General features: G+C 39.7%; 1 protein-coding gene across 1 annotated transcript; it reads right to left on the bottom strand.

Moving 5' to 3' along the window:
- Window positions 1–27,553, bottom strand: Shmt (serine hydroxymethyl transferase). The gene is made up of 4 exons (XM_065236432.1): window positions 27,142–27,553; window positions 2,842–3,041; window positions 798–1,305; window positions 1–737 (listed from the first exon to the last, which is right to left on the bottom strand). The coding sequence occupies exons 1-4, from the start codon at window positions 27,478–27,480 to the stop codon at window positions 42–44; spliced, it is 1,743 nt and encodes a 580-aa protein (XP_065092504.1). The 5' UTR covers window positions 27,481–27,553; the 3' UTR covers window positions 1–41.
- Window positions 27,554–27,582: the final 29 nt, after the last annotated feature.

The raw sequence follows: 27,582 nt of genomic DNA, 5'->3' as shown, positions 1-27,582 counted from the left end.
CGAACAGATACACAGTCAACAGATCTAAACATCTGCACTACTTAAAAATCCTCATACCCTGGCATGGGATACTTGGCACTATATGTCTGCACTTCCTCCTTCAGGGTTTGCACCTTAGCATTAAGAGTCGCATCCTCATGCAGCACACGTTTGAAATCCACCAGCTTCGGTCCGGAAACGGCAGCGATTTCCTTCGACAGCTTCAGTCCCCGATCGATGAAATCCACCACCTGGTCCATGTCGGATTCCACCAGACCTCGCGTCGTCAGGGCAGGCGTACCCAACCGGATTCCGGACGGGTTCAGTGCACTCTTGTCTCCGGGTACGGTATTCTTGTTGCAGGCGATGGAAATCTCCTCCAGGACGTACTCCGCTCGGGCTCCGGTGATTCCAGCCGGGCGCAGATCCACCAGCACCAGATGGACATCGGTTCCACCGGTTGAGATGCTGTAGCCACGGTTCATCAAACCCTTGCACAGTGCCTGGGCATTGCGGATGACTTGTACCTGGTAGTCTTTGAACTCGGGCGTACGGGCCTGCAGCATACAGGTGGCAATACCGGCAATGGCGTGGTTATGGGGACCACCCTGAATTCCGGGGAACACGGCGCCGTTGATTTTGGCTTCCAGATCGTACATCACTTTGTCGCCGTTTGGTTTCACGCTGCGCACTCCCTTGCGGAAGAAGATCACACCGGCGCGGGGACCTCGGAGCGATTTGTGCGTCGTTGTGCTTACCTGTAAGTAAGGTCGTAATTAGCAAACGGTAAGATGGATATGAAAATAGGGCACACTCACCACATCGGCATATTCAAACGGCGATGGGATAATTCCCGCGGCGACCAGGCCGGAAATGTGCGCCATATCAGCAAACAGGTACGCTCCGTTGGCGTCGGCAATCTGGCGGAACCGCTTGTAGTCCAGGCAGCGCGAGTAGCACGAAATGCCGGCGATGATGATCTTTGGCTTGAAGTTCTTGGCGCTCTCCTCGAGCTTGTCGTAGTCGATCAGTCCAGTGACCGGGTTGACCTTGTAGGGCATGCTCTCGAAGAAGATGGATGTGGCGGAAATCTTCTTGGTGGCGGTCATGAACCCGTGCGTCAGATGGCCACCGTCCGGCAGGTCCAGACCCATGATGCGCCCATGCGGTTCGATCAGCCCCGTGTAGACGGCAAAGTTGGCCGGTGAACCGGAGTACGGCTGTACGTTGCAGCCCCATTCCTCCGGGTTCAGGCCGTACGCCTCGAGGGCACGCTTCTGGGCCAGCAGCTCGATCTCGTCGATGAACTCGTTTCCACCGTAGTATCTGTGCGGAAGGTGTTTGTGTATGTGTGTTTTCGATTAGCAAATATTTTCCCATGTTGATAAGGGCAACGCTTGAAAGGGATGTTTTGAGGTTTGCGTGGCTTAGCTTAGAAGGAAGAGCGATACGTCAGCAAATTTGTTTGCCCCCAGCGAATTGGCGCAGATAAGCAATTGACGATATGATCGAGGTTTCGATGCAGGGCAAGGGGCAATGAGAGCAGTTCGTGTAAATATGCAAACATCTTCGATTGCATTGGACAAAAATGTGAGATTATCAGCAAACTATGGCTGAAGATTGCATTTGAAGTGTTTAGGTCAACATCAACTTTTAACGAACTCTGGAATCAAACTTTACGAATCTTGCGGTTATGAAACCCTCAAATGGAGTAGAATCTTAATATAGGATTTTCCAAGGCATTTATCCCAAACGAGATTCAACGACAAGAATCTCATCGTGGGAATCCAGGAAGAGGTTCAATGAACCCCTAAAATGGGCTTTACGAATTCCACAGCATTCAACAAATCTCTGAAAAGGATCTACAGAGACCATGAATAGGATTCAACATATCCGATAGAGGAATTCAACGACTTCCAGAAGAGGGATCGAAACCCCAAAAAGGATTCAACGAATCCTAGAAAGGGATCTGACGAACTTCAGACGGTGAAAACGAAGTGAAGTGACGATTTGTCACACTTCGCCGTGAGTGATAAGTTCGACAGTGCGCATGTAAAAGGACGTAACCGCAATGATCGTTTCTCTTCGTCGATTTTCTCTTTTGTTAATAACTCGATTGGATTAACATTTATCGGTGCGTTTGGTGTTGCTTTTTAAGACCAATACAACCCGTTATACCACTGTATTGGACAAATGACTTAAAATTGCTTCCCTTATCGGTAGCAATTTAAAGAGATAATCTATTATAAGAATCGATCATCCTATGCTCATGTCGAGTTGTCACTTCACCGTGAAGTGACATCGGTAATAAGGGCCTAAACCAGGGTTTCAACGAATCCCAAAACGAGATGTAACGAATCCCAGAAAGGGATTCAACTATCCCGGAAAGTGATTGATCTAATCTCACAGAAAATGATTCGACGAATTCTAAAAACGGATTCAACGAATTTGAAAAGGGCATTCAAAGAACCTCAAACTGAGATTTAACTCAATCACTCAGCATCTATCAGCGGATCCCATAAAAAGGATTCATCAAATACCAGAAAGAGATTCAAAGATATCCAGGATAGGATTCAACGAATTTCAGAAAATGATTCAATCAATAGAGATTGGCCCGAAAGGCCAGTCCTTATTGCTGACGAAAAGCTGTCAAAATGAATCCCAAAACGGATTCAACGAATCGCAAAATGGGATTTTACATATCTTTAAATGTGATTCATTTGGGACCAGGGTTGTTAATCGATAACCGTCGATAACGTCAGCGTTATCGTCTGCAATGGTTAATTTGGGTTGCAGACGTTATCGCTCTTATTGGGACCAGTCGATTGGCTACAAAAAAAAACCCCCACCAACCGTACTCACCGTTGTCCGGGCAGTCCCTCCGAGTACTTGTTGTGCAGGCAGGATCCCAAACACTGGAGCACCGAGAGCGAGGTGAAGTTTTCACTGGCAATCATTTCCAGCCCGTGGATCTGGCGTTTCTTCTCACTGCGGATCAGCTTCATTAGCTCCGGGTCCGACTCCCAGAGGTTCTCGTGCAGCAGCTTGGCATTGCCGGACATCTGTGGACAGAGAGGATAGTTCGTGGAATTAGCAAGCAAATTTGAGCGATCGAGTTAATCGTGCAATTACTTTTTTATCATTAAACCGTGGCATTTTAGTAGTTTACTTTGAAAAAAAAAATCACTTATAAATTAATATTAAACACTTGTTTAAAATTTCTTGTAGCAGAACCGTTCTCGTTGGTAGTTCAAAGCAGATTAAACTTAGTCGTGTTACTGTGGCGAATGAGATGGGCCATGTGTTTGTTGCATTCGCGTGATCGTGATAGGATTTATTTCCCTTTACGTTGTTGTTGTTGTTCACCACTTTCTATTTTGTTGAATTACTATCAATAGATGTTTAAGAATACTACGACGAGCTAGTTCACAGTGGGTTGGAATCGTTACATGAATTCTGTTACTCATCAGCATACTGTGAGTCGGTATACAGCCCGCTGTGTCTCTCTTATCAGCAAAGGCAAGGGCTTGGATGGTATGTTTATAATTTTACAAATCAGAAAAAAACACTACAACAGCTGTAGTTAAGGCGTAGCGTCTGACGTTGTTGTTATGCGAATAATATGCGTCAAGCAATGTGAACAGTAATAACTCCTTGACCGTCAAGACCTTACTCGGGGAGGAGCAAAACATGTTGTTACCAGTTTCGGGATGGTTCTCGAAAAAGCAAGGGAGTAATGCATTTCCAGGCCATGAATTTCAGACTCGACCTTTTCCGATTTGCATGAAAATTCGCATTGTTTGTTATGGTCAATCATTCACATTTGAGCTAAAGTTAAGCCTTTTTGAATCTCGCATAAAAGCTTAGTGTATTCAAAAATGTTCAACAAATCATAACACAAAAATGCAATCGAAATGACGTCTGAGACGAAATTGCAGGAAAAATAATACCTTTTAAGAAAAAAAAAATTTAAATGTAATTTTGGATAAAAAATCAAAACAAAACTTAAACCTTAAATAACAATCTTCTGTGATAATTTCAAATTGGATTCTTATCATGTTCCAAGGTGAGTACATATAGATTAAAGAGGCCGAATTGGGTGTATAAATTTAGCCTGATGTTCTAATGTGTCAAATTCAAAATTGTTATAATGTGTTAAAGTAGGCATTGAGAAAATCACACCTGAAGTTACAAAGTGGAATTCCCATGTAAATATTTCAAAAATCGTAGTAAAATTCTCGCGCAACACGGCCCATCATTGTTGATCGATTCTCTTCATCGATTTTCTCTTTGGCGAATAACCCAACCTCTTTAAACCCAACCATAGAGGTAACTCTAAGACTAGAAGATCCCGAAGAAACGTGTTTAACTTTTCCGCCCAGCTCTGGTATTCTCTTCGGTCCTAGAATATATCAACGAGGATAGGCTCTTTTCAAATGTTACACAAGAATTATTCATAAATTTTTCAAGATAAACTCATCTGCAATGAGGCTTGCATGTTTTGTTATATCAGCAAACATATGGCAATCAAAAAAAAACAGTACCGTAACTTACTTTCTAGACGATTGAATTTCAGGATGGAACTGATTTGCAATTACTTTGCTTGATGGGACAAACTGACTTGATGTTGTTTTCACATATTTCATGAACAAAATCTACAATCTCCCTTAGCTCAGTCGGTAAAGTCGCAGCTACAAAGCAAGACCATGCTGGAGGTGGCTGGGTTCGATTCCCGGTCCGGTCTAGGAATTTTTCGGGTTGGAAAATTTCTCGACTTCTCTGGGCATAGAAGTATGATTGGACTTGCCACACAATCATACCAATGCAAAAATGGTACATGGAAGTGCATCTAGAACACTAAGTTGAGAGCACGCAATAAGCTAATATGCGATAGGCAATAAGCTTGAAATGCGAAGAAGAAGAAGAATGAACAAAATCTTTAGTTTGATCACAAAATATGAAAGTAGATGTCAATTGAAGGTAGATAAATTTGTTATCACAAAATAAACGAAAATCCATATGGGATTGATATGCGATTATAGACAGTGTATCACGTATCACCATGTTATACCCACCATGATCATAGACAGAATTTGCCACTCCAAAAAATGCCAATGTTCCTTGAACATCTTCAAAAGTCCATTATATTTACTGTTTTGAAAATTTTCTTAACTCCTATGAACTTCCAAGTGCTTCTAAGTGCTTTTTTCCTGGTAGTGCAACAACAAGACCATATTGGCACAGCGTAAAGCATGGCCGGTCTAAAAACTTGTTTAAATATTAGAAGTTTATTCGTCAGGCAAAGTTTGGATTTCCTGTTTATAAGACGATACAAACATTTTATATATTTGTTACATTTGGCTTGAATGCCCTCAATGTGATATTTAAAAGTTAATTTTTGGTCAAGAACTAATCCAAGATATTTCACTTGGTTTGACCAGGAAATTGGAACTCCGTTCATACACACAAAAAATTATCGTTAATTAAATTGAAAAAATCATTGGTAGAATTAAAAGTTTGCGTTGATTCTTTTTGGTAGAAAGTCTTTAGCATTCAAAACAAAAGTCAGCCAACTGTCAATTCAAAAATAACTCGTTTTTTACTTTTAAAAGTAGAAACTTTCAATTCGAACTGTAAAACTGTCAACATAAAAACCCATGTTTTTTTAATAGACTCACGAAAGGATTTAATTTAAAAGATGGGCATTTTTATCACAACGATGTATGTTTTCATCTCAAATTTGAATTATTTTTAATTCGACTGCTATATGCTTTGAAAAAAAATAACAATAAAAATATTTTATTTAATATATTATTGTTTATTTACATTTTTGATGATGACTGAAAGGGCACTACATTGTGGAATCTTCCATACAGTTGGTGATGGTGATGGTGGGAGTAGCCTTCCTTTCCGGCAAGACTGACGAAGCTGCTCAAAACACATAAATTATTATAATCGGAAGCAAGATCGAAAGTTTTCGAAAATTTCATCAACCTACCTCTAAATCCCGTAACTGGAAATGTGGAAATGTTATAAGTTGAGTTTTGGAAGCGTTGGGAGAAATCTTCCATTTTTGTAAATAAGAAGAGAAAATATCTAAACTTTTCTGAAGTCTGCTGCAAATAACACGAAGACTTCTTCCTTTAGCGGAAATGCCTGTGTCATCAGCGAACAAAGATTTGTGGCAACCCTGAGGCAAATCAGGGAGGTCCGAAGTGAAAATGTTATACAATATAGGCCCAAGAATGCTACCCTGAGGAACTCCTGCTCTAACAGGTAGTCGATTAGATTTGGAATTTTGATAATTTACCTGCAGAGTTCTGTCAGTTAAATAATTTTGAACTAATTTCATAATGTAAAGTGGAAAATTAAACTTTTTCAATTTAGCAATCAAACCTTCATGCCAAACACTGTCGAATGCTTTTTCTATGTCTAGAAGAGCAACTCCAGTTGAGTGGCCTTCAGATTTGTTTGAACGAATTAAATTGGTAACTCTTAAGAGTTGATGAGTAGTTGAATGCCCATGGCGAAATCCAAACTGCTCATCTGCAAAAATTGAGTTCGTATTGATGTGAAGCATCATTCTTTCAAAATTACCTTTTCAAAAAGTTTACTTATTGAAGAAAGCAAACTTATTGGACGGTAGCTAGAAGCTTCAGCTGGATTTTTATCCGGCTTCAAAATTGGAACAACTTTTGCATTTTTCCATTTATCAGGAAAGTATGCCAAATGGAAACATCTGTTAAATAATTTTACCAAGAAAGACAAGGTACTCTCTGGGAGTTTTTTGATGAGGATATAGAAAATTCCATCATCACCTGGAGCTTTCATATTTTGAATTTTTTTAGTTATAGACCTTACTTCGTCCAAATCAGTCCCCCAGGAATCATCAAAAATATTTTCCCGAGAGAAAATATTCCGAAAATCCCGAGCAACCTGATTCTCAATAGGACTAGTAAGACCCAAACTGAAATTATGGGAACTCTCGAATTGCTTAGCAAGTTTCTGAGCTTTTTCCAAATTTGTGATCAAAATTTTACCACCTTCTTTAAGTGCTGGAATTGGCTTTTGAGGTTTTTTCAAAATTTTTGTGAGTTTCCAAAAGGGTTTGAAACTCGGGTCTAATTTAGAAACATTATTTTCAAAAGTTTTGTTCCTCAGGGCAGAGAATCGCTTTTTAATTTGTTTTTGCAAATCCCGCCAGATAACTTTCATGGCAGGATCACGTGTTCTTTGAAATTGTCTCCTACGGACATTTTTAAGACGGATCAAGAGCTGAAGATCGTCGTCTATTATAATTGAATCGAATTTAACCTCGCATTTTGGTACTGAGGCAGCTCTTGCTTCAACTATAGAAGTAGTCAGAGATTCAAGAGCATAATTAATTTCATCTTTGGTTTGCAAAGGAATGTTTGGATCGAAGTTATATTCCATAAATGTTCGATATTGCTCCCAATCAGCCCTATGGTAATTGAAAGTAGAGCTGTTGGGATTAGAAATTATTTCTTGGGATATTTCAAAAGTTACTGGAAGGTGATCAGAACCGAAGTCAGCATGGGTAACCAATTGGCTACAAAGATGACATGAATCAGTTAAGACCAAATCAATAGTTGAGGGATTTCTTGCAGAAGAAAAGCATGTTGGGCTGTTTGGATATTGAATAGTGCCTGCAGAACAATCATCAAACAGAATATTACCATTGGAATTGCTTTGAGCATTATTCCATGAGCGGTGTTTTGCATTAAAATCACCAATAATGAAGAATTTAGACCTATGACGGGTAAGTTTCTGAAGGTCACCCTTGAGAAAATTCTTTTGCTGGCCTACGCATTACAATGGCAAATAGGCAGCTATAAACGTAAGTTGTCCAAATTTTGTTTCAAAAGAAACTCCCAAAGTTTCAAAAACTTTGGTTTCAAATGAAGAAAGTATTTTGTGTTTGATTCGTCTATGAATAATGATGGCAACGCCACCACAGGGTCCATCAAGACGATCATTTCTATAAATTAAATAATTTGAGTCCTTCTTAACCTTATGGCCAGGTTTAAGGAACGTTTCAGTTATAACGGCAATATGCACGTTATGAACTCTCAAAAAGTTAAATAGCTCGTCTTCATTATCTTTAAGAGATCGAGCATTCCAATTTAAAATGTTTAATGCTTTAAAATCCATTACTGAATTTTAAAGTCATGACAATATTATTAGCAAATTTTACTCCAGTTTGAATAGCATCAAACATGGAGTTAGATTTAAGCATATCAGAAATCATGTCAATTAATGAATTCTGTAAAAATTCCATTTTAGGAGCAGTAATGCTTCCTAAGTTAAAATTGTCAAAATTTCCGTTAGAACGTTGGTTAGTATTTTGATTTCTACCCGTTGCAATAGCAGCATAGGTAGCTCCATTAACTCGCTGAACATTGTCAGCAGCGAGGGGAGTAGGTACAGATGAAACATTTGAAGCAGGGATGATATTTGTACCTACGGGTACGAATGTAGAATTTGTTCCTCACTGACCGTTGTTAACAGCAGAAGAATTTGTACCTGGTCGGAAACGTGGAGCGTTTCCTACCTGCGGTTAGAACGAGATTGTAGGATCGCTTTGCGAGTCTTACATTCCCAAAAATTGGATTTATGGTTTTCACCACAATTTGAACATTTAAATTTCTTAGGATCTTCCTTCACAGGACAGTCGTCCTTTGCGTGAGAGGAATCACCACAATTCATGCATTTAGCTGGCATGTAGCAATTTTTAGTTCCGTGACCCCAACCCTGGCACTTACGGCACTGAGTGAGGTTTTGGAAATTTCCTCCAGTCTTCCTGAAGTGTTCCCACTTCACTCGGACATGGAGCATAAGGCTAGCTTTTTCTAAGGCCTTAAGGTTGTTTAGTTCACTAGACTTGAAGTGAACTAAATAAAAATCATTAGAAATCCCGTTGCGTGAATCGCCAGGACGGGATTTCATTTTCATTTTGATTACTTGGAGTGGCACAACTCCAAGTAATTTTGCCAGTTCATCTTTGATCTGATCCAGGGATTCACCAGTCCTTTCATGACAACCTTGAACACACGTTCAGTTTTGGTGTCGTAAGTAAAAAATTTGTGCTTCTTCTCAGTAAGATACTTGAGAAGACATTTAAATCCGTCCAAGGTTTCAGTAGTGAAAACGTAGTGAAAACTTAACTTTCACGAAATTCAAAAGTTCCATGCGAAGAGCATGGAAATCGGAAGTGGTTATCACAATAGGGGGAATCTTTTCCTTCTTGGCATTAAGCCGGGAAAGTTTACTAGATTTTTTCTTGGATGATGGATCATTCTCATCATCCGTGAGCAAATCAAATTGATTACTCAAATTAATTTCATCAGAAGGGGGGTCAAGAGTTTGCCCCTTTCTTTTGCGTTTAGGCGCCATGGCGGCAGTAAATTTATATCCAAATCGACTTCCAAGCAGATTACTATAAGAATCTGAAGGATCGAAGAGGAATTTTCCAAATCGATATCCAAGAAGGATTACCTCGGGTAGGGTCCAAACAAGGATCGAAGAGGAATAAGAGGAGTTGAACAAGGTAGAAAATTTTTACAGGTTGAGCACTGAAAAGTGCTGTTTAAATTTGTTGTAGCTTTAGGTAGTAGTAACACTTCCTTAAGCAAAAAGCAAATAGATCCGCACGGCAAGAGAGCACGATGCGGACTGATTTCTAAGAAGTAATTTACTGTACTTCTACAATACTCTGAGCTTCCACGAAGTTCCTCAAACCTAAAAAAATCCCAGCACTCCTATGAAATTTAATGAAGTTTCTCGCATTGTAACGCAATTAACTTGATTTCTACAAAACTCTCAGAATTCCTTTGAAGTTAGCTTCATTAATAATTTCTAAAAATTGAACAAAGTTCCCTTAACTTCATCGATCGGTTTAGTAACCCGGCGCCATACCACCCTTCAGGGCGTTCCAGACAACAATGCATACATTCAGGCGTGAAGGAACGTACCGCTGTAAAAAGTAAACTATGTTGCAGGTTACAACGCAAAAAAAATCCTGCCAGATATCCAAATGCACACAAATTTAAGGTAACTACCTTTAGTTTGAACTCAGTATCATTCTTAAGGACTCATATGACGATTCCTGCAACATGAAAGTGATGCCATGAATATATGAAGCCAGGTATGAAGCTGACTATTGGAGATGGAAAATGTGAAAATTAAAATCCGATTATCAGATCAAATCATACTTCAAAACCACCCTTTGCGTTTGAGGCCAAATAAATGGAATTTTCCTACGAATTGTTAATTTCATATTTTCCATCTCCCATCTCCTCAGCTTTAAATGATAATGGCATCAATTCCATGTTCCAGGAATTGTCAAATGATCCTGAATGATAATCAGGTCAAAGGATAATTCAAAACTACCACCCTTTGCGTTAAAGTTCATTGTAATATTTTATTCCATATAACTTGAAGGTAGCTTTAGCCTCTCCTTGTTTAGATGATAAATGAAGAATGAGTTCAAATTAAAGGTAGTTACCATAAATTTGTGTGCATTTGGATATTTGGCAGGATTTTTGCGCTCTAATCTGCAAAATAGTGTCTTTTTACAGCGGTACGTTCCTTCACGCCTGAAACGCCCTAAAGGGTGGTATGGCGCCGGGTAACTAAACCGATCTATAAAGTTCCCCTAATAAAAAAACACACCCGCACGATAACCCAAATGATAGAACTATCCCATAAATGGTTTGGATGATACCCTGAACACGTCGTTAAGCAAAATAACCATGCAAATTTTATTAGGGTCCCGATTCTACGAATTTTTTTTTTAAATTGTAAAAACTTCTCTGAATTTCTTTGAATTTCTCTGAAGCTTAACGAAATTCCCCGAACTTACATCAAATTTCCTGAACAGCTATAGAAGTTTAAAAAAGTCCAATGAAATTAAAAATTTGATTGGATTACTTTATTGAAGACATTTTAAGAATATGATGTTACAGAAAAATGCCTGAACTTCATCAAAGTTCTCTAAGCCAGTGTACGGAAAATCATTCTGAAATCACATTCATTGAGCCTCCCTAAGAGAATAAACTCGCTTGCGAATCTGGCAAACAAATCTCACGCTTGAAATTCTCAATCATTTTCACGCACCCACACTTACAACGCTGTTGGCGATAGAAAGCAAAGCATCTCGCTTTTATGAAGACTTTATTCGAAGAATTACAAATTTCCTACAACTACAAAAGAAATATTTAGGTTGTACTTTGACTATATGTTTTAGTATTACTTCTACGTGAAGTCAACGATTTACATAGTTGAAGATGCTAATTTCAAATAACAGACTGTAGTGGTAAATTTTTATACGATAGATGGAGTAGATGAAAGCATAGAGTTGATAGTTCCGTTAGAGTACGGCAGTGTGAAGATTGCATATAGATATTAGAATAGCGAGCTAGGACAACTTTTAAGGAAGGTACAAATCGGTTTTTTCATCTCTCTTTACCAAACTTTCATCTACTCCATCTATCGTATAAAAATTACCACTACAGTCTGTTATTTGAAATTAGCATCTTCAACTATGTAAATCGTTGACTTCACGTAGAAGTAATACTAAAACATATAGTCAAAGTACATAACTCTGGATGGGAGCATACCATCAATTACTGTCAATGGTCGAAAGGTACAGTAGCAGCACCTACCCCACCCGTGTCCCCTCGAGATCGTCAAGTCGACGATGACAGGAGCACATATCGTGGTAGGGGTAAACAATAGTTGCAATTTCCAAACCTACGACTGGATGCCTTCCTTCAAATAACAACTGTAGTGCGGTAAAAAATCGGTAGAACTGTTTCAAAAACTTGAGCGGTCGGTTTTCATCTCTTTTTGCCAGTGGTGGCGGGGGGACACACCCCCCACCATCCCTCTCCAAAGGGGGAGTTTGGTAAAGAGAGATGAAAAAACCGATTTGTACCTTCCTTAAAAGTTGTCCTAGCTCGAATTCTAATATCTATATGCAATCTTCACACTGCCGTACTCTAACGGAACTATCAACTCTATGCTTTTATCTACTCCATCTATCGTATAAAAATTACCACTACAGTCTGTTATTTGAAATTAGCATCTTCAACTATATTTAGGTTGGTATATTTTTACTATGAACAACAATACTACTACTTTGCTATCGCTTAACCATCAAATATAGGCAACTTCGTAGAAACCGACCGTAGAAACCTTCGTAAGTACAGTCAAGATTCCTATAGTACGGTTTCTTTCTTGCCGGATTCCTATAATACGGTCGATCCGGCATTAACGAATACACGTATCATATAGGATTTGAGCTGATTGGGACCAAACACTGATTAACGGCAATTTTAAGAGATAACCAAGGAGATAACTACCTGATGTTTTTGGAGAAGTTGGTAAGCAGATAGTTGGCCACATTTTGGGAATAGACCGAGGGGCACGCAATACAAAGAACCGGTGCGTTGAAGTTAAAATGCAATCAAAAGTACTTAAAGTAATTAATGCGTTTTGAAGTAGTACTGACGGTAATTAAAATTATCTATCCGTAATAAATGTAATTAAAAGTATTGAAAATGTAATTAATGCAGGTACTTTAATTACGAAATTTCAACTGTAATTCATGGAGTTAAGAAGTAGTTAATGTTCTACATTGTGTAATTAATGTAATTAAAGCAGTAGTTAATAGAATTAATTTAATTACAGTCGTTGCCTGCGTTGGAGTTACAGGTCATTGCGTGCCTCTAGGAATAGACAGCTTCTAGTAGATCACAAATCTGGTCCTGTGGAAGATCCGGAACATCCGTAAAAGTGACCAATTCATAAAACTGATCCTAGAGCTCCGCAGTTTTTTCGAAACCACTCATAGACGTCGTATCACAATCAATCCGGTCTGTAACCAGAAAATGGACGCTGGGGACTACGGGATGGTCCACTAAAAGATTCGGAACATCCGTAAAAGTGGTCAATTCATGAAACCGATCCTGGAACTCCGCGGTTTTATCAAAACCACTCAACCGCTCAATTCGGAGTTGTGATCGGAAAATAGCCGACGGACCACGGGATGCTCTTGCGGAAGATCCGTAACATCCGAAAATGTGGTCAATTAATGAAACTGATCCTAGAGCTTCGTGATTTTTTATAGAATGGTTTCGGAGATGTGATCGGATTATGAACGTCTGAAAGATCTGGAACATCCGTAAAAGTGGACAATTCTTGAAACTGATCCAAGAGCTCCGCTTTTTTCCAAACCATTTCATAGACGTCTTATCACCAACGGGTGGTAACTAACGATTTAAAATTGGCTCACTACTTGACTAGTCTATTGATCTCAAGCAAATCGATTAACTTACCCCATTCTAGTCGAAATTCTAGTACTACACTATGTTTGTTTTGATTCGCTATGCAAGTTTAACAGATAAAATTAGTGGTTCGTGGATTTTCCTATGTTTCGAGGGCTGCATCGATTAGCTTGGGACCGAAGAGAGTACCAGAGTTGAGCTAAAAAGTTGAGCACGTTTCTTCGGGACCTTCTGGTCTTAGAGTGATCTTTATGTTATCACTATGATCACTATGATTTCGGAGTTGTGATCGGAAAAAATCCGCTTGGGACCACGGGATGCTCCTTCGGAAGATCCTAAACAGCCGAAAATGTGGTCAATGAATGAAACTGATCCTAGAGCTTCACATTTTTTTTCAGAAACACTCATAGACGTCTCATCAGAATGAATTAGGAGTTTAGACAAGAATATGAAATTTTTAAGGATAATATTTCACACGCTTAAAAAATTAACTTATTCTCCAAAAAGTGCACAATCCGATGATCTCTTCAATATCGAGATGTATATAGGTAGTATGGGTTCCCTGCACCTTTCTAAGTAGATATTTTGTAAATTTTTCATCCGATTCCCTGCGATTGTAAAGACGTTGCCTGGTGTAAAATGCGATGTTGTATTTTGTTATCCATATCAAAAAAATATTTGCAAAGATTGAGTACCTCGTTTCTAGTGGGTACAATTGACCACTTTGTCAAGCAGTTTTGGCGTGACTTTCTACCAGCGTTTTCTCAAAACTGGACAAACTAATTTCTATTTTTTTATGAAACGCACAAATGTTGGCTACTTTTCTCGAGGTTCTAGAAGAAAAAATCTTAAAATAATGTTTCATTTCAAAGTTCGAGTGGTAGTAAACGTTATTTTATCTGCTCGAATGAAGTGGTTAATTGGTTTAAAATAAATCGACAAAATGGGACACTAAAACAAGGTACCGTAAAACGAAGTATCTTTGATAATGCAGATAACTTAGATAGTAGAATATAATGATTACATTTACCTTCTGCACTATTTCCCAAGTCCGGAAGTTCTACCAGAAGCTCAACGCATCCCGCAACGGCTTCGTGCCGCGAGCCGAAATGTGCAAGGATAAGGACGGGAGCCTCTTGACGGACGGACGTGAGGTGATTGAAAGGTGGAAGCAGCACTTCGATTCGCACCTGAATGGCGAGCAGAACGTAGGCACGGGAGACCAGCGCAATGGAGGAAACGACTACGTCAGTGCAGCAGAGGACAGAACTGACCCAACTCCCACACTGAGGGAAGTAAAGGATGCCATTCAGCAGCTCAAAAACAACAAGGTAGCTGGGTAAGGATGGTATCGCAGCCGAACTCATCAAGATGGGCCCAGAAAAGTTGGCCACCTGCCTGCACCGGATGATAGTCAGTATCTGGGAAACAGAACAGCTACCGGAGGAGTGGAAGGAGGGGGTAATCTGCCCCATTCACAAGAAAGGCGACCATTTGGAATGTGAGAACTTCAGAGCGATCACCATTTTGAATGCCACCTACAAAGTGCTATCCCAGATCATCTTCCGTCGTCTATCCCCTAAAATGACCGAGTTCGTGGGAAGTTATCAAGCCGCCTTCATTGACGGCCGATCGACAACGGACCAGATCTTCACCGTACGGCAAATCCTCCAGAAATGCCGTGAATACCAAGGTCCCAATTTTTGTTCATCGACTTTAAGGCGGCATACGACAGTATCGACCGCACAGAGCTATGGAAAATCATGGACGAGAACGACTTTTCTGGGAAGCTGGTCAGAATGATCAAAGCAACGATGGACGGTGTGCAAAACTGCGTAAGGGTTTCGGGTGAACTATCCAGTTCATTCGAATCTCGCCGGAGACTGCGACAAGGTGACGGACTCTCATGCCTACTCTTCAACATTGCTCTAGAATGTGTAATGCGACGAGCCGGGCTCAACAGCCGGGGTACGATTTTCATGAAATCCGGTCAATTTGTGTGCTTTGCGGACGACATGGACATTATCGCAAGAACGTTTGGAACGGTTACAGAACTATACACCCGCCTGAAACACGAAGCAGCAAAGGTCGGACTGGTAGTGAGTGCGTCAAAAACAAAGTACATGCTAGTAGGCAGAACCAAACATGACAGGATTCGTTTAGGAAGTAATGTCACGATAGACGGGGATACTTTCGAGGTAGTGGAGGAATTCGTTTACCTTGGATCCTTAATGATGGCTGACAACAATGTGAGTCGTGAAATACGAAGGCGCATCATCAGTGGAAGTCGTGCCTACTACGGTCTCCAGAAGAAACTACGGTCAAAAAAGATTCACCCCCGCACCAAATGTACCATGTACAGCACGCTAATAAGACCGGTGGTCCTCTATGGACACGAGACATGGACTATCCTCGAGGAGGACCTGCAAGCACTCGGAGTTTTCGAGCGACGTGTGCTAAGGACGATCTTCGGCGGTGTGCAGGAGAACGGTGAGTGGCGGCGAAGAATGAACCACGAGCTCGCTGCACTCTACGGCGAACCCAGCATCCAGAAGGTGGCCAAAGCCGGACGATACGGTGGGCAGGGCATGTTGCAAGAATGCCGGACAACAACCCTGCAAAGTTGGTGTTCGCTACTGATCCGGTTGGCACAAGAAGGCGTGGAGCGCAGAGAGCACGATGGGCGGACCAGGTAGAGCGTGATCTAGCGAGCATTGGGCATGACCGAGGATGGAGAGCGACAGCCGCAAACCGAGTTGATTATGTCTTATCTTAAATGTGATGTTGTACAAATAAATGTATGTATGTACTATTTCCCACTTGGAAACATTGGTTCAATTTTGTAGGTTACGGTATTACCTTTGGTATCGTATAGAGTTTTTATATAGTATGTGCAACATAAGCCTTAAAAATCTGTTATCTGTAATACAGATTTCTGTTTCAAAAATTATCTAATAATCTGTACTATTCCAAAAAAAATCTGTATATGCAACACTGTCCACGACTATCGTATGCTGATGATCTTAAAATCCCCTTAGGATCCGCCCGGTTGATGACTGTCACTTCCTTCAACGTCAGTTTGAAGCAGAGATGTCAGCTGGAACGAAAGCGAGCAACGAACGAGCACCCTGCGTTCGGTTGTGATGCTCTGTCTATTCGTTCAGCATCTATGAACCGAACCGAAAGATTATACTTGCACACCCTCCGTTCGGTTTTCGTTTTGCAAACATAACCGAACTATGCGTTGAACGAGTGCAAACGGACCGAGCGTATGGGCGAAACGAACGCTTCGTGTGAACGTAGAAAACGCTTCGTGTAGGTTTTTTCGTAGTCAAAACTAACGAACGGTGCTTTTCAAACGGCGTTCTACTTTATGCTAAAACAAGTAGGCTAGACTTTTAGATGAGACAGTCGTCAATATGTTTTGATCAGAACAGTAAACAATTTTGCTTCGTGGTTTAGAAGGTATTTTATTTCAAGTATGTATAGTTAATGCTAATATTTATTTTAGGCGAAAGAAGAAAAGGAAGTAAAAAAAGTAGAAGGGTCTGTGCCTAGGGGCACGAACGGAAGCTTGACGTAGGACCGCTAGTGGACAGAACAAATGTGAAGAGCATTTCGTTCTTTTAATTGATCAATTATCTATTATCTCAACTCTTTCCGTTTTTGAATTGTAGGCGTACCAAATTTGTAGTAATCTTTTTCAAATAGAAATTTAAGATTAAGAGAATCAATCAAAATCACTTGCACTGCACCCCTGATTCCAAATTTGGTTACAAGATTACAACTCTGGAGAGCATTTTGAGTAGTCGTTGGGGGTTGTGATTCTGGACAAACAAGCTCAGATAAATTCTATTCCAACTCTTTACTGATGTAAGCTTGATGGCCATGAAAAGGGCCGTTTTATTGAAGAGGACATCCATTGCCACTTACGCTTGGCGTGTTTAGTGTAGGTGACAGCATCACGGACCTCATTTGCCAGGAAAACCTTCAGTACACCTCGTAGATCAGATCGGAGATACGTTTGACACCACCACGGCGAGCCAGACGACCGATTAAGTTATCTCGAAGAACTTTGCGATGACGCTTGGCGCATTGCTGTTCACCACGCCATCCGAAGCGAAAATGAGCTAATTTCACACAGCAGCGCTCTTTTATATCTTTTCAGGTTAAAGCAGAATGATGTGCAACCAAGTGGTATAAAAGCTACAAAGACTCCTCCCATTATGAGTAGTTTGCTATCAAGTAGCGACACTGGCTTTTTTCCTTTTGCATACACGGTGAATGAGAACGACCCAAAATTTGAGTTTAGTTCACTCATAATTGCCAAAAGTGCAGGAACTCAGCGATGAGTAAATTTGTCTCATGGTTTCATAAAAAATCTGCCAGAAAATGAGGAAATTGACGAAAACTTTATTCAGTGTCGGAGTAGTACCAATAGACTGAGTGAATCCAATCTTTACTTTTCTCAAATTCGGGAACTTTTCCCTGGAAAATCGTTGAAAAACCTGGGAAACATGAGGCAAATTTACTCATCGCTGAGTTCCTGCACTTTATTTCTTATATCTGAGATAACTAAACTCAAATTTGGGTCGTTCTCATTCGCCGTGATATCACCTTGAAAGATATCGGCGCCGGTGGTTACCGTGATTACCTGTCACCACAGCAGACCTGGGTCCAATCTCAGTCGGCGCCACCGGCATGTTCTAAGGCATAACATCTCTGATACCGCCTTCCTTCGGGAAGTAAAGCCGTTGGTCCCCGGTTGAGTTGATGGGTCGATATGTTGGGTCCAGGTGTGGGAGCTGCCTCCCTGGCGTCGGTAGCATTGGAGCTCAGTACGGAAAACAAATCTCGCGTCACTTTTCAATAGATCCTATCTACATTGATCGATTCTCTTCATCGACACTCTCTTTCGTAAATAACTCGCCTTCACAAATGTTTCCTGCCGTCTTCGTCGAATTAGATGCTAGATTATTGCTTCTTCCATCGAAAATATCCGGCCGTGGCGATTCAAAGTTGATCAAGGTTGATCAAAATAATTTGTACCACTGCGTCCAGTTTGATTACATGAGCATTTTGTGTGGTCGTTGGTTCTGAATATGGACAAACAGGCAGATGAATTCTATTCCTACTCTTTACTGTAATAAGCTTGATGGCCCTGAAAAGAGCCGTTTTGCTGCCAAAGTTGATGATGATTTAACCTCCGAAACCAAACAGAGTGCGTCTTCAAAACGTAGATGACATCCATGGCCGCTTACGCTTGGCGTGTTTAGTGTAGGTGACAGCATCACGGATCCCATTTTCAGGAACATTTTCAGCACACCTCTTAAATCAGACCAGAGATACGTCAGACACCGCCATGGCGAGCCAGACGACGGATGGTGGTTATCTTGAAGAATTTGCGTTTGGTTCTGAATATGGCGATGAGTGTGCAAAATATTACGCAATTCCATCCTCCCTATTCGCACGCGCCCGAGGATCGGAGAAGAATGCCACTTCGACTTGTTTCGTCTACTTACTACTCTCTGACGACTGTGCTGGGGAAGCAGCATATGCATGTAGGTAATTGGTGGATTTGTTAGTTAATTCGACGCTTTTGGACAATTACCAGTCATTTACCAGTTTTTCAATAGTTTCTTGTTGAAAATCAACATTCGGAAGCATTGTTATCGATGCGTAGCCATATTTCTGATCGATTGGTGATAAAATTATTGAAAGTGGACCAGGGGCATCTGAGTTATTAACGTTCAAAATCTTTCTTAATTTGTTACATGTTCCATTTTCGGTTTTCACAAAGTGTACCCCCATATAGAAATCAAAGACGTAGTCCTACGTCAAAAGATGCGAAACGAGGCCGTTCATACTTCTGTGAAATTCATTTCAACGGTCTTGAACAAGTCGCTGTTCAGTTTTACAAACAGAATGTTCTCGAGGTTCTCATCCCCCAAGCGCAGTCTTCTATTTGTGAGGATCAATCCGAGGACGCTAAATGACCTCTCCACCGATACCTGGGTACACGGGGCCGCAAGGACTACCTCGGACAATGCGTATAATTGAGGCTCTTCGGATTTGATTTGTTTCCAATATTTTAAAACCGACTGATCAGCACATACTCTCGGCTGGTGTGATAATTTCTTCAGTTTATGCTCCACAGTTTGCTGCACGACGTCCAATGCTGAATGCTTGGTCCTCAACAACAATTCGATTTTCGAAACTGGACAGGCGCTGGAAGAAGGAACATTTTCTTGTGCCTCGGATGTATCGTTGAGGTTGTTCTTAATCTTCTGCCAGACGGTCAACAGATGAGCCTGAAAACATTCAAATGAAAAAATAAGTAAATGAAGTTAGTGTACAAAGCAGGATCTTACCAACGCTACGCTTCTCTCGATGTCAGAAATCAATTTGCTCCCAGCGTAGTTTATACGCGGGTCCATGTATATAGCAGACAACACTCTGTTTTCCTTCAACATTACCTGCCTTTCGTTCATGTGTTGCGCAATTCCATGTGCCATTGTCGTTCCAATTTCATCCAGCTCTAGTAGACATGTGAGCCAAACGAAATAAAAATCTCCCATAGTTATGGATTCTTCTTGTAGCTTCACGGTCGCTTTGAAAACGGGTTGAAAAGACTGGTGGAAGTCTTTCATAAATTTCCACAGCTTGGTTCCAATTTTAACCTTTTTGTTTTGTTTCAGTATGTCCTTGATGAAGTCTTCATTGTTCAGGAAGTATGAAATCATAACGAATGACGAGTTCCAGCGGGTCTCACACTCTAGAGTTGCGATTGGTCTCTTATGAAGTGCAAAGATCTGGCGCCATGACTTGGTACCAAAAGCGGCTGCAATTTTCTTCACGACGTCTAACTTTTTTCGCAATTTAAACATTTTAATCGTGTCGTAGACGGCGAGTTGCAGAGTATGGGCCGCACATCTTACTCCATCCACGATCCCATCCATCACAATTTGAATATCTTCTTCTTCGTCTGCACACTCTGCGTAGATATAATCTTCACGTTCAATACTTTTCTCATTATCTCCAGATTCCTCCTCGTCACTGCATATATCCGCCACTACATCTGCGTTGGTTTCCTCTTCACAATCATTCTCATCTCCAGAATCGACTCCAGTGCTGTGATCATCTGTTGTATCCTCCTCCATTTCCAACATTGCCTGTGCCTTCTTCATGAGGGAAACTGCCTTCACGTAATTCGCCCCGTTATCTGTGGTGACTGAGTACAGCTTCTCGATTTCCAGACCAAATCGTGACAAAAGTTTGAAAACTTCGTCACGAATGTTTTCCGCGGTTTGAGCTACCTTCATATCTATTAAACCGAGGGTCCTTACCACCATTGTTCCTTTTTCCAGGTACTGTATGTTCGCACCTAGAATGCTTCGTCCCTTTCTTGTTGCTGAATCCAGCTTCAAGCACACGAACTTTTCTTCCAAATCCTTCGTGATTTGGATTCGGAACCTTTTGGCGACTTCTCCAATTTTTCCGCAAATATTCTTCCGGGTAACGGGATTCGCCTTGAGAGCTCCTTCAATTTTTGACATAATGTCGGAAATCCCTGGTTTTTCGAAGACTGACAATGGAAGTCCACCTTCTGTTACCATTTTGATGCAGGAGGTTATGTAGAAGTTGTAGCTCATGTGCACACCAACTCTCGGCATCTTTTTTTCGCCCAAACATGAACTCTCCGCTTCATCATCGGGGTCAAGAACAAATTCTGTGAACTTTTCCGGGTGCAGATCTTTGAGATGCCTTTTTAGATTGCTTTTTGATGTCGTTTTCAACATCCTGCTGCACAATTTACATTTTGCTGGTGGCGTTTCTAGGCTTTCGAACTGGTTTAGTATCTTGCTGACGTCTTCCTCCGTTAATTTCCGTTTAGACGGAGCCATTGTTGGACTGTTGCTGTGGCTAAAATTGTTCTTAAAACAAGTAATAATTTTTAATTCATAGCTTAAAACCAAACTCATCTTACCTACACGGGAGCTTAGACAATTTAGACAGTATTTTTTGTGACTTTATTTTATCCGCGTTTAAGCACTCTCTAGACCACACGGTAAAAAAAAGGTACCCAAAAGTAAGTTCTTTTCACCCATCTCGGCACATACACAGCAAAAAAAAAATGTAATATCGATCAATGTAATTCAAGCTGATGTATGAAATAATGATGTAATAGCAAAAAGCAGATACAATATTACATCAATAGATGTAATTTTGTTCGCAAAATCGATGTACATCGCACAACGTTATATTACACAACCGATGGATTGACCTGGTTGCAGCAGTTTGGATGTAATATTCAACAACTTTTTTTCTGTGTAGTGCACACGGAGAAAAAATACCACCCAAAATTTGTGTTCTTTTTACTTAATTTTGAGTTGAGTCTCTCACTTGCACCCGTTATTGTTGTCAAAAAAGGAATGAGAGATTCGACCCAATGATATAGTTCAGACCAGTAAGTTACTTCAGAGTAAATTGCATAATCTCAAATTTACGTTAACTTTACTTAATTTTGGGTAGAATATATACTTAACTTAGTAAGTAATTTTTTCGCTGGTGTTCAATGGAAACTACTTTAAGGCTTTCCACGAGACAGTTGCGAACAGCTGTTTACCAAGTTTACCAAGATCACAGTAGAACTGGCAATTTATTCTCATATGAATTTCTGCTTTGTTTATGTTTACATCCAACACCACAAATACCAGATCACACACACACACTCTAGATTTCTAGCTGTCAGTTCCACTAAGAAACGTCACTTGGATCACTTTATATGCAATTTACTCAAATTTGGGCTGAACCCGGGAGTTGAAGGAAAAGTACTTTATTTTGGGTGCTTTTTCATCTCCGTGCAGGACGACGAAAGTAGGTAAAGGTGGTCAAAGTAGTTTTCATTTACTTGTGTGCAATTCGTATGGAAAATTCATTCGCTTTCTACCCAAAAATAGGTTAGTTGTACCCAAAAGTAGATAAATATGATTATACTCAACCATGGCTTCCCACACTTTACTACTAGAGTCGGTGTATAATGAGTCACGCCAAGAGTGAAGCCAAGTCTACCTATTGAACTGTCAAACCGGCTACCTATCGTGCAAAGTAAACAAACATTACGATGCTATGAAAGGTCCACGAAAGGTATTGCAATAAAATATAAAATATAATCGAAGAAATGATCATAAACACGCAGTGAGCATTCAATTGTCATGGGATGCGTTTGGTAACGATCAGTAATGAGAATTTCTACTATTTTTTGTTGAGATGATTGGACAAAATCACTGATATAATGATTTACAACAGCCGCTATTTTTTTTGCTCGCTAGAAGTCAGTTGAAGTTGATGTAGCAGTCCTCTGTTGCCAAGTGAAAAGAAATGGAATCTTTCGAAAACCGTGATGCGAGCTCAACTGTTTTTCTCTTGGCGTGACTCATTATACACCGACTCTATTTACTACTAGTGAGGTGATTTTGCTCCTCCGTTTTTGACAACATTAGAAGGAGAAAGGAGACAAAATAGTCAAAAATAAGTAAAAGTGAACTGGCCACTGGGTACTTTTTTCTTACCGTGTAAGAGACACGGATGGTGGTGTCATTTTTTAACTAACAACGTATTTCTATTTCGGAAGAGTTTTATATACACTTATTCCACAGACAAACAGACATAACACTCGCAGGTTGTTCATCGAACAAGTATTTAACGGTCAATTTAAAAGTATCGTAGTTGGTAGTACCGCCACCTGTGGCGCGCATAGTCAATTCCCTTGCATTTGACGCTTACACACTACCGCCATCTGTTCAGCGTACTACCCACCACAGTGTACTCAACAGATGGCAGTAATGTTTTAACGACGATGTTTTACAGTGATAAATATTCAATGTGTTATGTCTGTTTGTCTGTGCTTATTCCTTCAACATCCTTATAGGGTGTTTACACTTATGCTATTCTACTAGCGTTAATGAGCCAGCTGCTAGCAAAAAAGCTCACCAGCATAATGTAGACAGGGCATTAGAATCTACCAGCATGAAATTTCAGGAGCAACTGAAATTCGTGCTAGTTGGCTAGTACACTAGCGCTAGCAAATCCGCACAGATGTAAACACCCCATTATACATGTTATATTCACATCAATCTAATATTGTTTTAATTTTTCTATAAGTTTAAATTTTTCTGTGCCGTACATCAACGCCGTTCGAAAAGTTGCACGCACCGTTCGTTAGTTTTGACTACGAAAAAACCTACACGAAGCGTTTTCTACGTACACACGAAACGTTCGTTTCGCCCATTCGCTCGGTCCGTTTGTACTCGTTCAACGCATAGTTCGGTTATGTTTGCAAAACGAAAACCGAACGGAGGGTGTGCAAGTGTAATCTTTCGGTTCGGTTCATAGATGCTGAACAAAGTATAAACGCGTTCAAGCACATCACTGCACTGTGGTCCAAAACGGCAAAAAGTGGAACTTTATTCCTAGAGCCTAGCCTTTACATTTTAGCCATATAGTGTCTTGGGACAAAATGTTTGTATAAATATCTTACATAATATAAAACTGTCAAAAATTAGTCATGTCTTACTATGCAAAAAATAAAAACACTAACTTTTTTCTTTGAGGATATAGGGGAACGATGTCTTCAACAAAGTTGTAGACAACGTAAAAACAAGCAACTTCACTCAATACGTCAAAATTCTAAATCCTGTATTTTCAGAGTTATGGAGCTTTTTCTATGGAAGTTCCCTTAAATTTAGTTTTTCATACTTAACTTCTTTAAATTTCATTTTTCAAGTATACAATGTTCTAGACATTTATTTAAACAATCAAAACAAACGTTTTTGCTCAATATCATGAATCATTACAATTACTCCTTGTAAAGTTATTACAACTTTTATCTTTATTTTTCCATTACTTCATAAGCTTTTAGGAGAGAATGGGGCAAGTGAGGACACAAAATCAACTTTTTTTCTTGAAGCTTAGCTCAAGTACTATAAAGTTGAGAAGGTTTCATTTGTCGCTCCCTTCCCAAATTTGAGTACAATAACCTTATTATTTATGGTTTTTCATGTATTTTTCACTTTCTTTTTAGGTTTTTTATACATAATTTTTTCCTCTTTTATATTTGAAGTATATAATGTTCCAAATAATCTTAAAACAGGAAAAACACATGTATTTGTAGAAGACCGTTTGTCTCTACAATAATGCATTGCAAAGTTATAACTTATTTTAACTTTATTTTGCTTTATTTTTTTGTTTATATGGGAGAATGTGGCAATGGGAACACAACATCATCTAGCCTTCTTGAAGCCCAAGTACCAAAAAGCTATGCAGATCAATTTCACCCTTTCCTCCTCCTATTTGAGTATGACAACTTTACGCTGTTACATATTTTCTTGTTTTTATAGAAAACTTAATATATTGAACATTCGCTGCAATAAAATTATAGCTCAAAAATAATACACCATGTATTATTTTTGAGCTATACGCGAATAGCATAACAGTTTGTGTGATTTCACTGCCTGCTTGCAGTGTTTTTGATATTTAGGTGTACGTGTCGTGAGCATTTGGACAAAGAAAGAAACTGAATATGTTATTCGCGTAAGTACATGGTGTATTATTTTTGAGCTATAATTTTATTGCAGGGAATGTTCAATATATTAAGTTTTCTATAAAAACAAGAAAATATGTAACAGCGTAAAGTTGTCATACTCAAATAGGAGGAAAAAAGGGTGAAGTTGAATCTGCATAGCTTTTTGGTACTTGGGCTTCAAGAAGGCTAGATGATGTTGTGTTCCCATTGCCACATTCTCCCATATAAACAAAAAAATAAAGCAAAATAAAGTTAAAATAAGTTATAACTTTGCAATGCATTATTGTAGAGACAAACGGTCTTCTACAAATACATGTGTTTTTCCTGTTTTAAGATTATTTGGAACATTATATACTTCAAATATAAAAGAGGAAAAAATTATGTATAAAAAACCTAAAAAGAAAGTGAAAAATATATGAAAAACCATAAATAATAAGGTTATTGTACTCAAATTTGGGAAGGGAGCGACAAATGAAACCTTCTCAACTTTATAGTACTTGAGCTAAGCTTCAAGAAAAAAAGTTGATTTTGTGTCCTCACTTGCCCCATTCTCTCCTAAAAGCTTATGAAGTAATGGAAAAATAAAGATAAAAGTTGTAATAACTTTACAAGGAGTAATTGTAATGATTCATGATATTGAGCAAAAACGTTTGTTTTGATTGTTTAAATAAATGTCTAGAACATTGTGTACTTGAAAAATGAAATTTAAAGAAGTTAAGTATGAAAAACTAAATTTAAGGGAACTTCCATAGAAAAAGCTCCATAACTCTGAAAATACAGGATTTAGAATTTTGACGTATTGAGTGAAGTTGCTTGTTTTTACATTGTCTACAACTTTGTTGAAGACATCGTTCCCCTATATCCTCAAAGAAAAAAGTTAGTGTTTTTATTTTTTGCATAGTAAGACATGACTAATTTTTGACAGTTTTATATTATGTAAGATATTTATACAAACATTTTGTCCGAAGACACTATATGGCTAAAATGTAAAGGCTAGGCTCTAGGAATAAAGTTCCACTTTTTGCCGTTTTGGACCACAGTGCACTGGTTTGAAGCCTTAGCCAGCTGGTGCAATTTGAACCGACTGACGATCAACCCAACGAAGTGTTCAGTGATCACTTTTACTCGAAAGAAGGAACCGGTCAAATTTGACTATGATCTTCGGAGCACAATGATCGAACGTGTGGGCCATGTTAAAAAATCTGAGAGTAATTCTAGATTCTTAATTTTCATTCAAGCAACACATCGCTTATTTGTTGACAAGGTGTCAAGTACATTGGGATTTATCGTCAGGATTGCAAAGAACTTCTCGGGCATCTATTGCCTCAAGTCACTGTACTGTTCCCTGGTGCGATTCATTCTGGAATACTGCTCTGTGGTCTGGAGTTCAAACTACAACAATGGTGCTGAGAGAAGTTTAAAAATCAATGTCATGAGTGCTTTATAATTGTCAGATGATTTGAAAGCCCATGACAGGAAATTTAATGTCATGATAATGAAATATCCCGTTTTATCATTCTCAAATCCACCATTATTTAATGCTACACTGCGGTAAGTGACAGCTAAATATATTGTCTAACTTGCTGCAACTGGCTCTTGAGCATTTTGAGCTGAGATGAAAAGTTTTGTTTTAGCTGAAGAAGCTTATTTTTGGTTGAATTATTCATTTTCAGCTTTTAATGTTCGTTGGGTACTCCATCACCTCTTCAAAAGCAAACGTACTTCCAGTTAAATTAATACCACTTTTGATAACCTGAGGCATGACTTCAAAATGACAATGTTGTTCATCTTTCGGGGACAGTTTATGTTTGAACTTGAGAATCACTCATTTTCATCCTTTCATTATTCCATCCAAGCTTCGATCAATTTGCTTCACTCTAAAGAGCTATTCGTACCAAGTAGCTCTACTTGTTACATGATCATTAAGTATTTAACCTTCAAAGAACAACAACAATCCTGCCTAGCTGCCTCGAAACAACCGGGTAGGTAGGTAAAGCGTAGATTTACATTGGTCAATCAAACCGCTCTAGAAATAATACTAGTAGCATCAACTCAACTGCTACATTCCATTAACGACAATCTTTTGTTTCATCTCGTTGCCGGGCCCCAATCAGACAAATCATTTCGTTATCGGTGAATTGGCATCAATCTTGCAGAGGTCAGGCCTTCCACATGCACGTGCTTTCCGCGCTTTTCGTCTCTCATCGACTATTTTTGACCCTACTCATCATAATTCGAACCTCACAATCAATACAACCACCCTTCACTTACCTTGGAAGCTTTCGGTAGGCTGGAACCGTTCAGGACACCGGACAGAGAACAGATTGACCGTTTCTGGTAGATAACTTCGGAAGACGCTGGAGAAGACTGTGCCTTGCCGTGCAGCAACGATATCGACGATGGCGACGACGAAGATGATGAAATCGTTCCAAAGTGTCTTGCTCCGATGGCAATAGTGGTAGTTGTGGAGGCAGCAGATGGACGCTGTAAATGTTTATCCAGCACCGTCGATGGACGCTGGTGCTGAAGACGCATGGCGACGGTAGCCAGCGGTGAGCCATAGGAGCGAGCGAGAGGCGCAACTCCGGCACGTACGATACTCGCAGCCATAGTTTCTTCTTTGATAGTGTTTGGATCGACTTATAATTGCACTTATATCTCACACAAACCAATGCGGAACTTTTTTTTTGTAGGCTTTTGTTTTCGCAAGAA

Source organism: Ochlerotatus camptorhynchus, unplaced genomic scaffold, assembly GCF_037179485.1.
Source record: "Ochlerotatus camptorhynchus isolate MF236.1 unplaced genomic scaffold, CSIRO-AGI_Acam_v1.1 ptg000550l, whole genome shotgun sequence".
Classification (NCBI taxonomy): Eukaryota; Metazoa; Arthropoda; class Insecta; order Diptera; family Culicidae; genus Ochlerotatus; species Ochlerotatus camptorhynchus.
Note: the sequence above shows the minus strand (reverse complement) of the source record. Positions and strands in the feature narration are given on the sequence as shown.

Bases quoted from the DNA above. Each gene is read 5' to 3' on its own strand.
- Shmt (XM_065236432.1), bottom strand. From the start codon at position 27,480: ATGGCTGCGAGTATCGTACGTGCCGGAGTTGCGCCTCTCGCTCGCTCC. The intron at 1,306-2,841 runs GTGAGTACGGTT...CCTTCCGCACAG, and splicing joins GAGGGACTGCCCGGACAACG to ATACTACGGTGGAAACGAGT. The intron at 738-797 runs GTGAGTGTGCCC...CCTTACTTACAG, and splicing joins CGTTTGAATATGCCGATGTG to GTAAGCACAACGACGCACAA.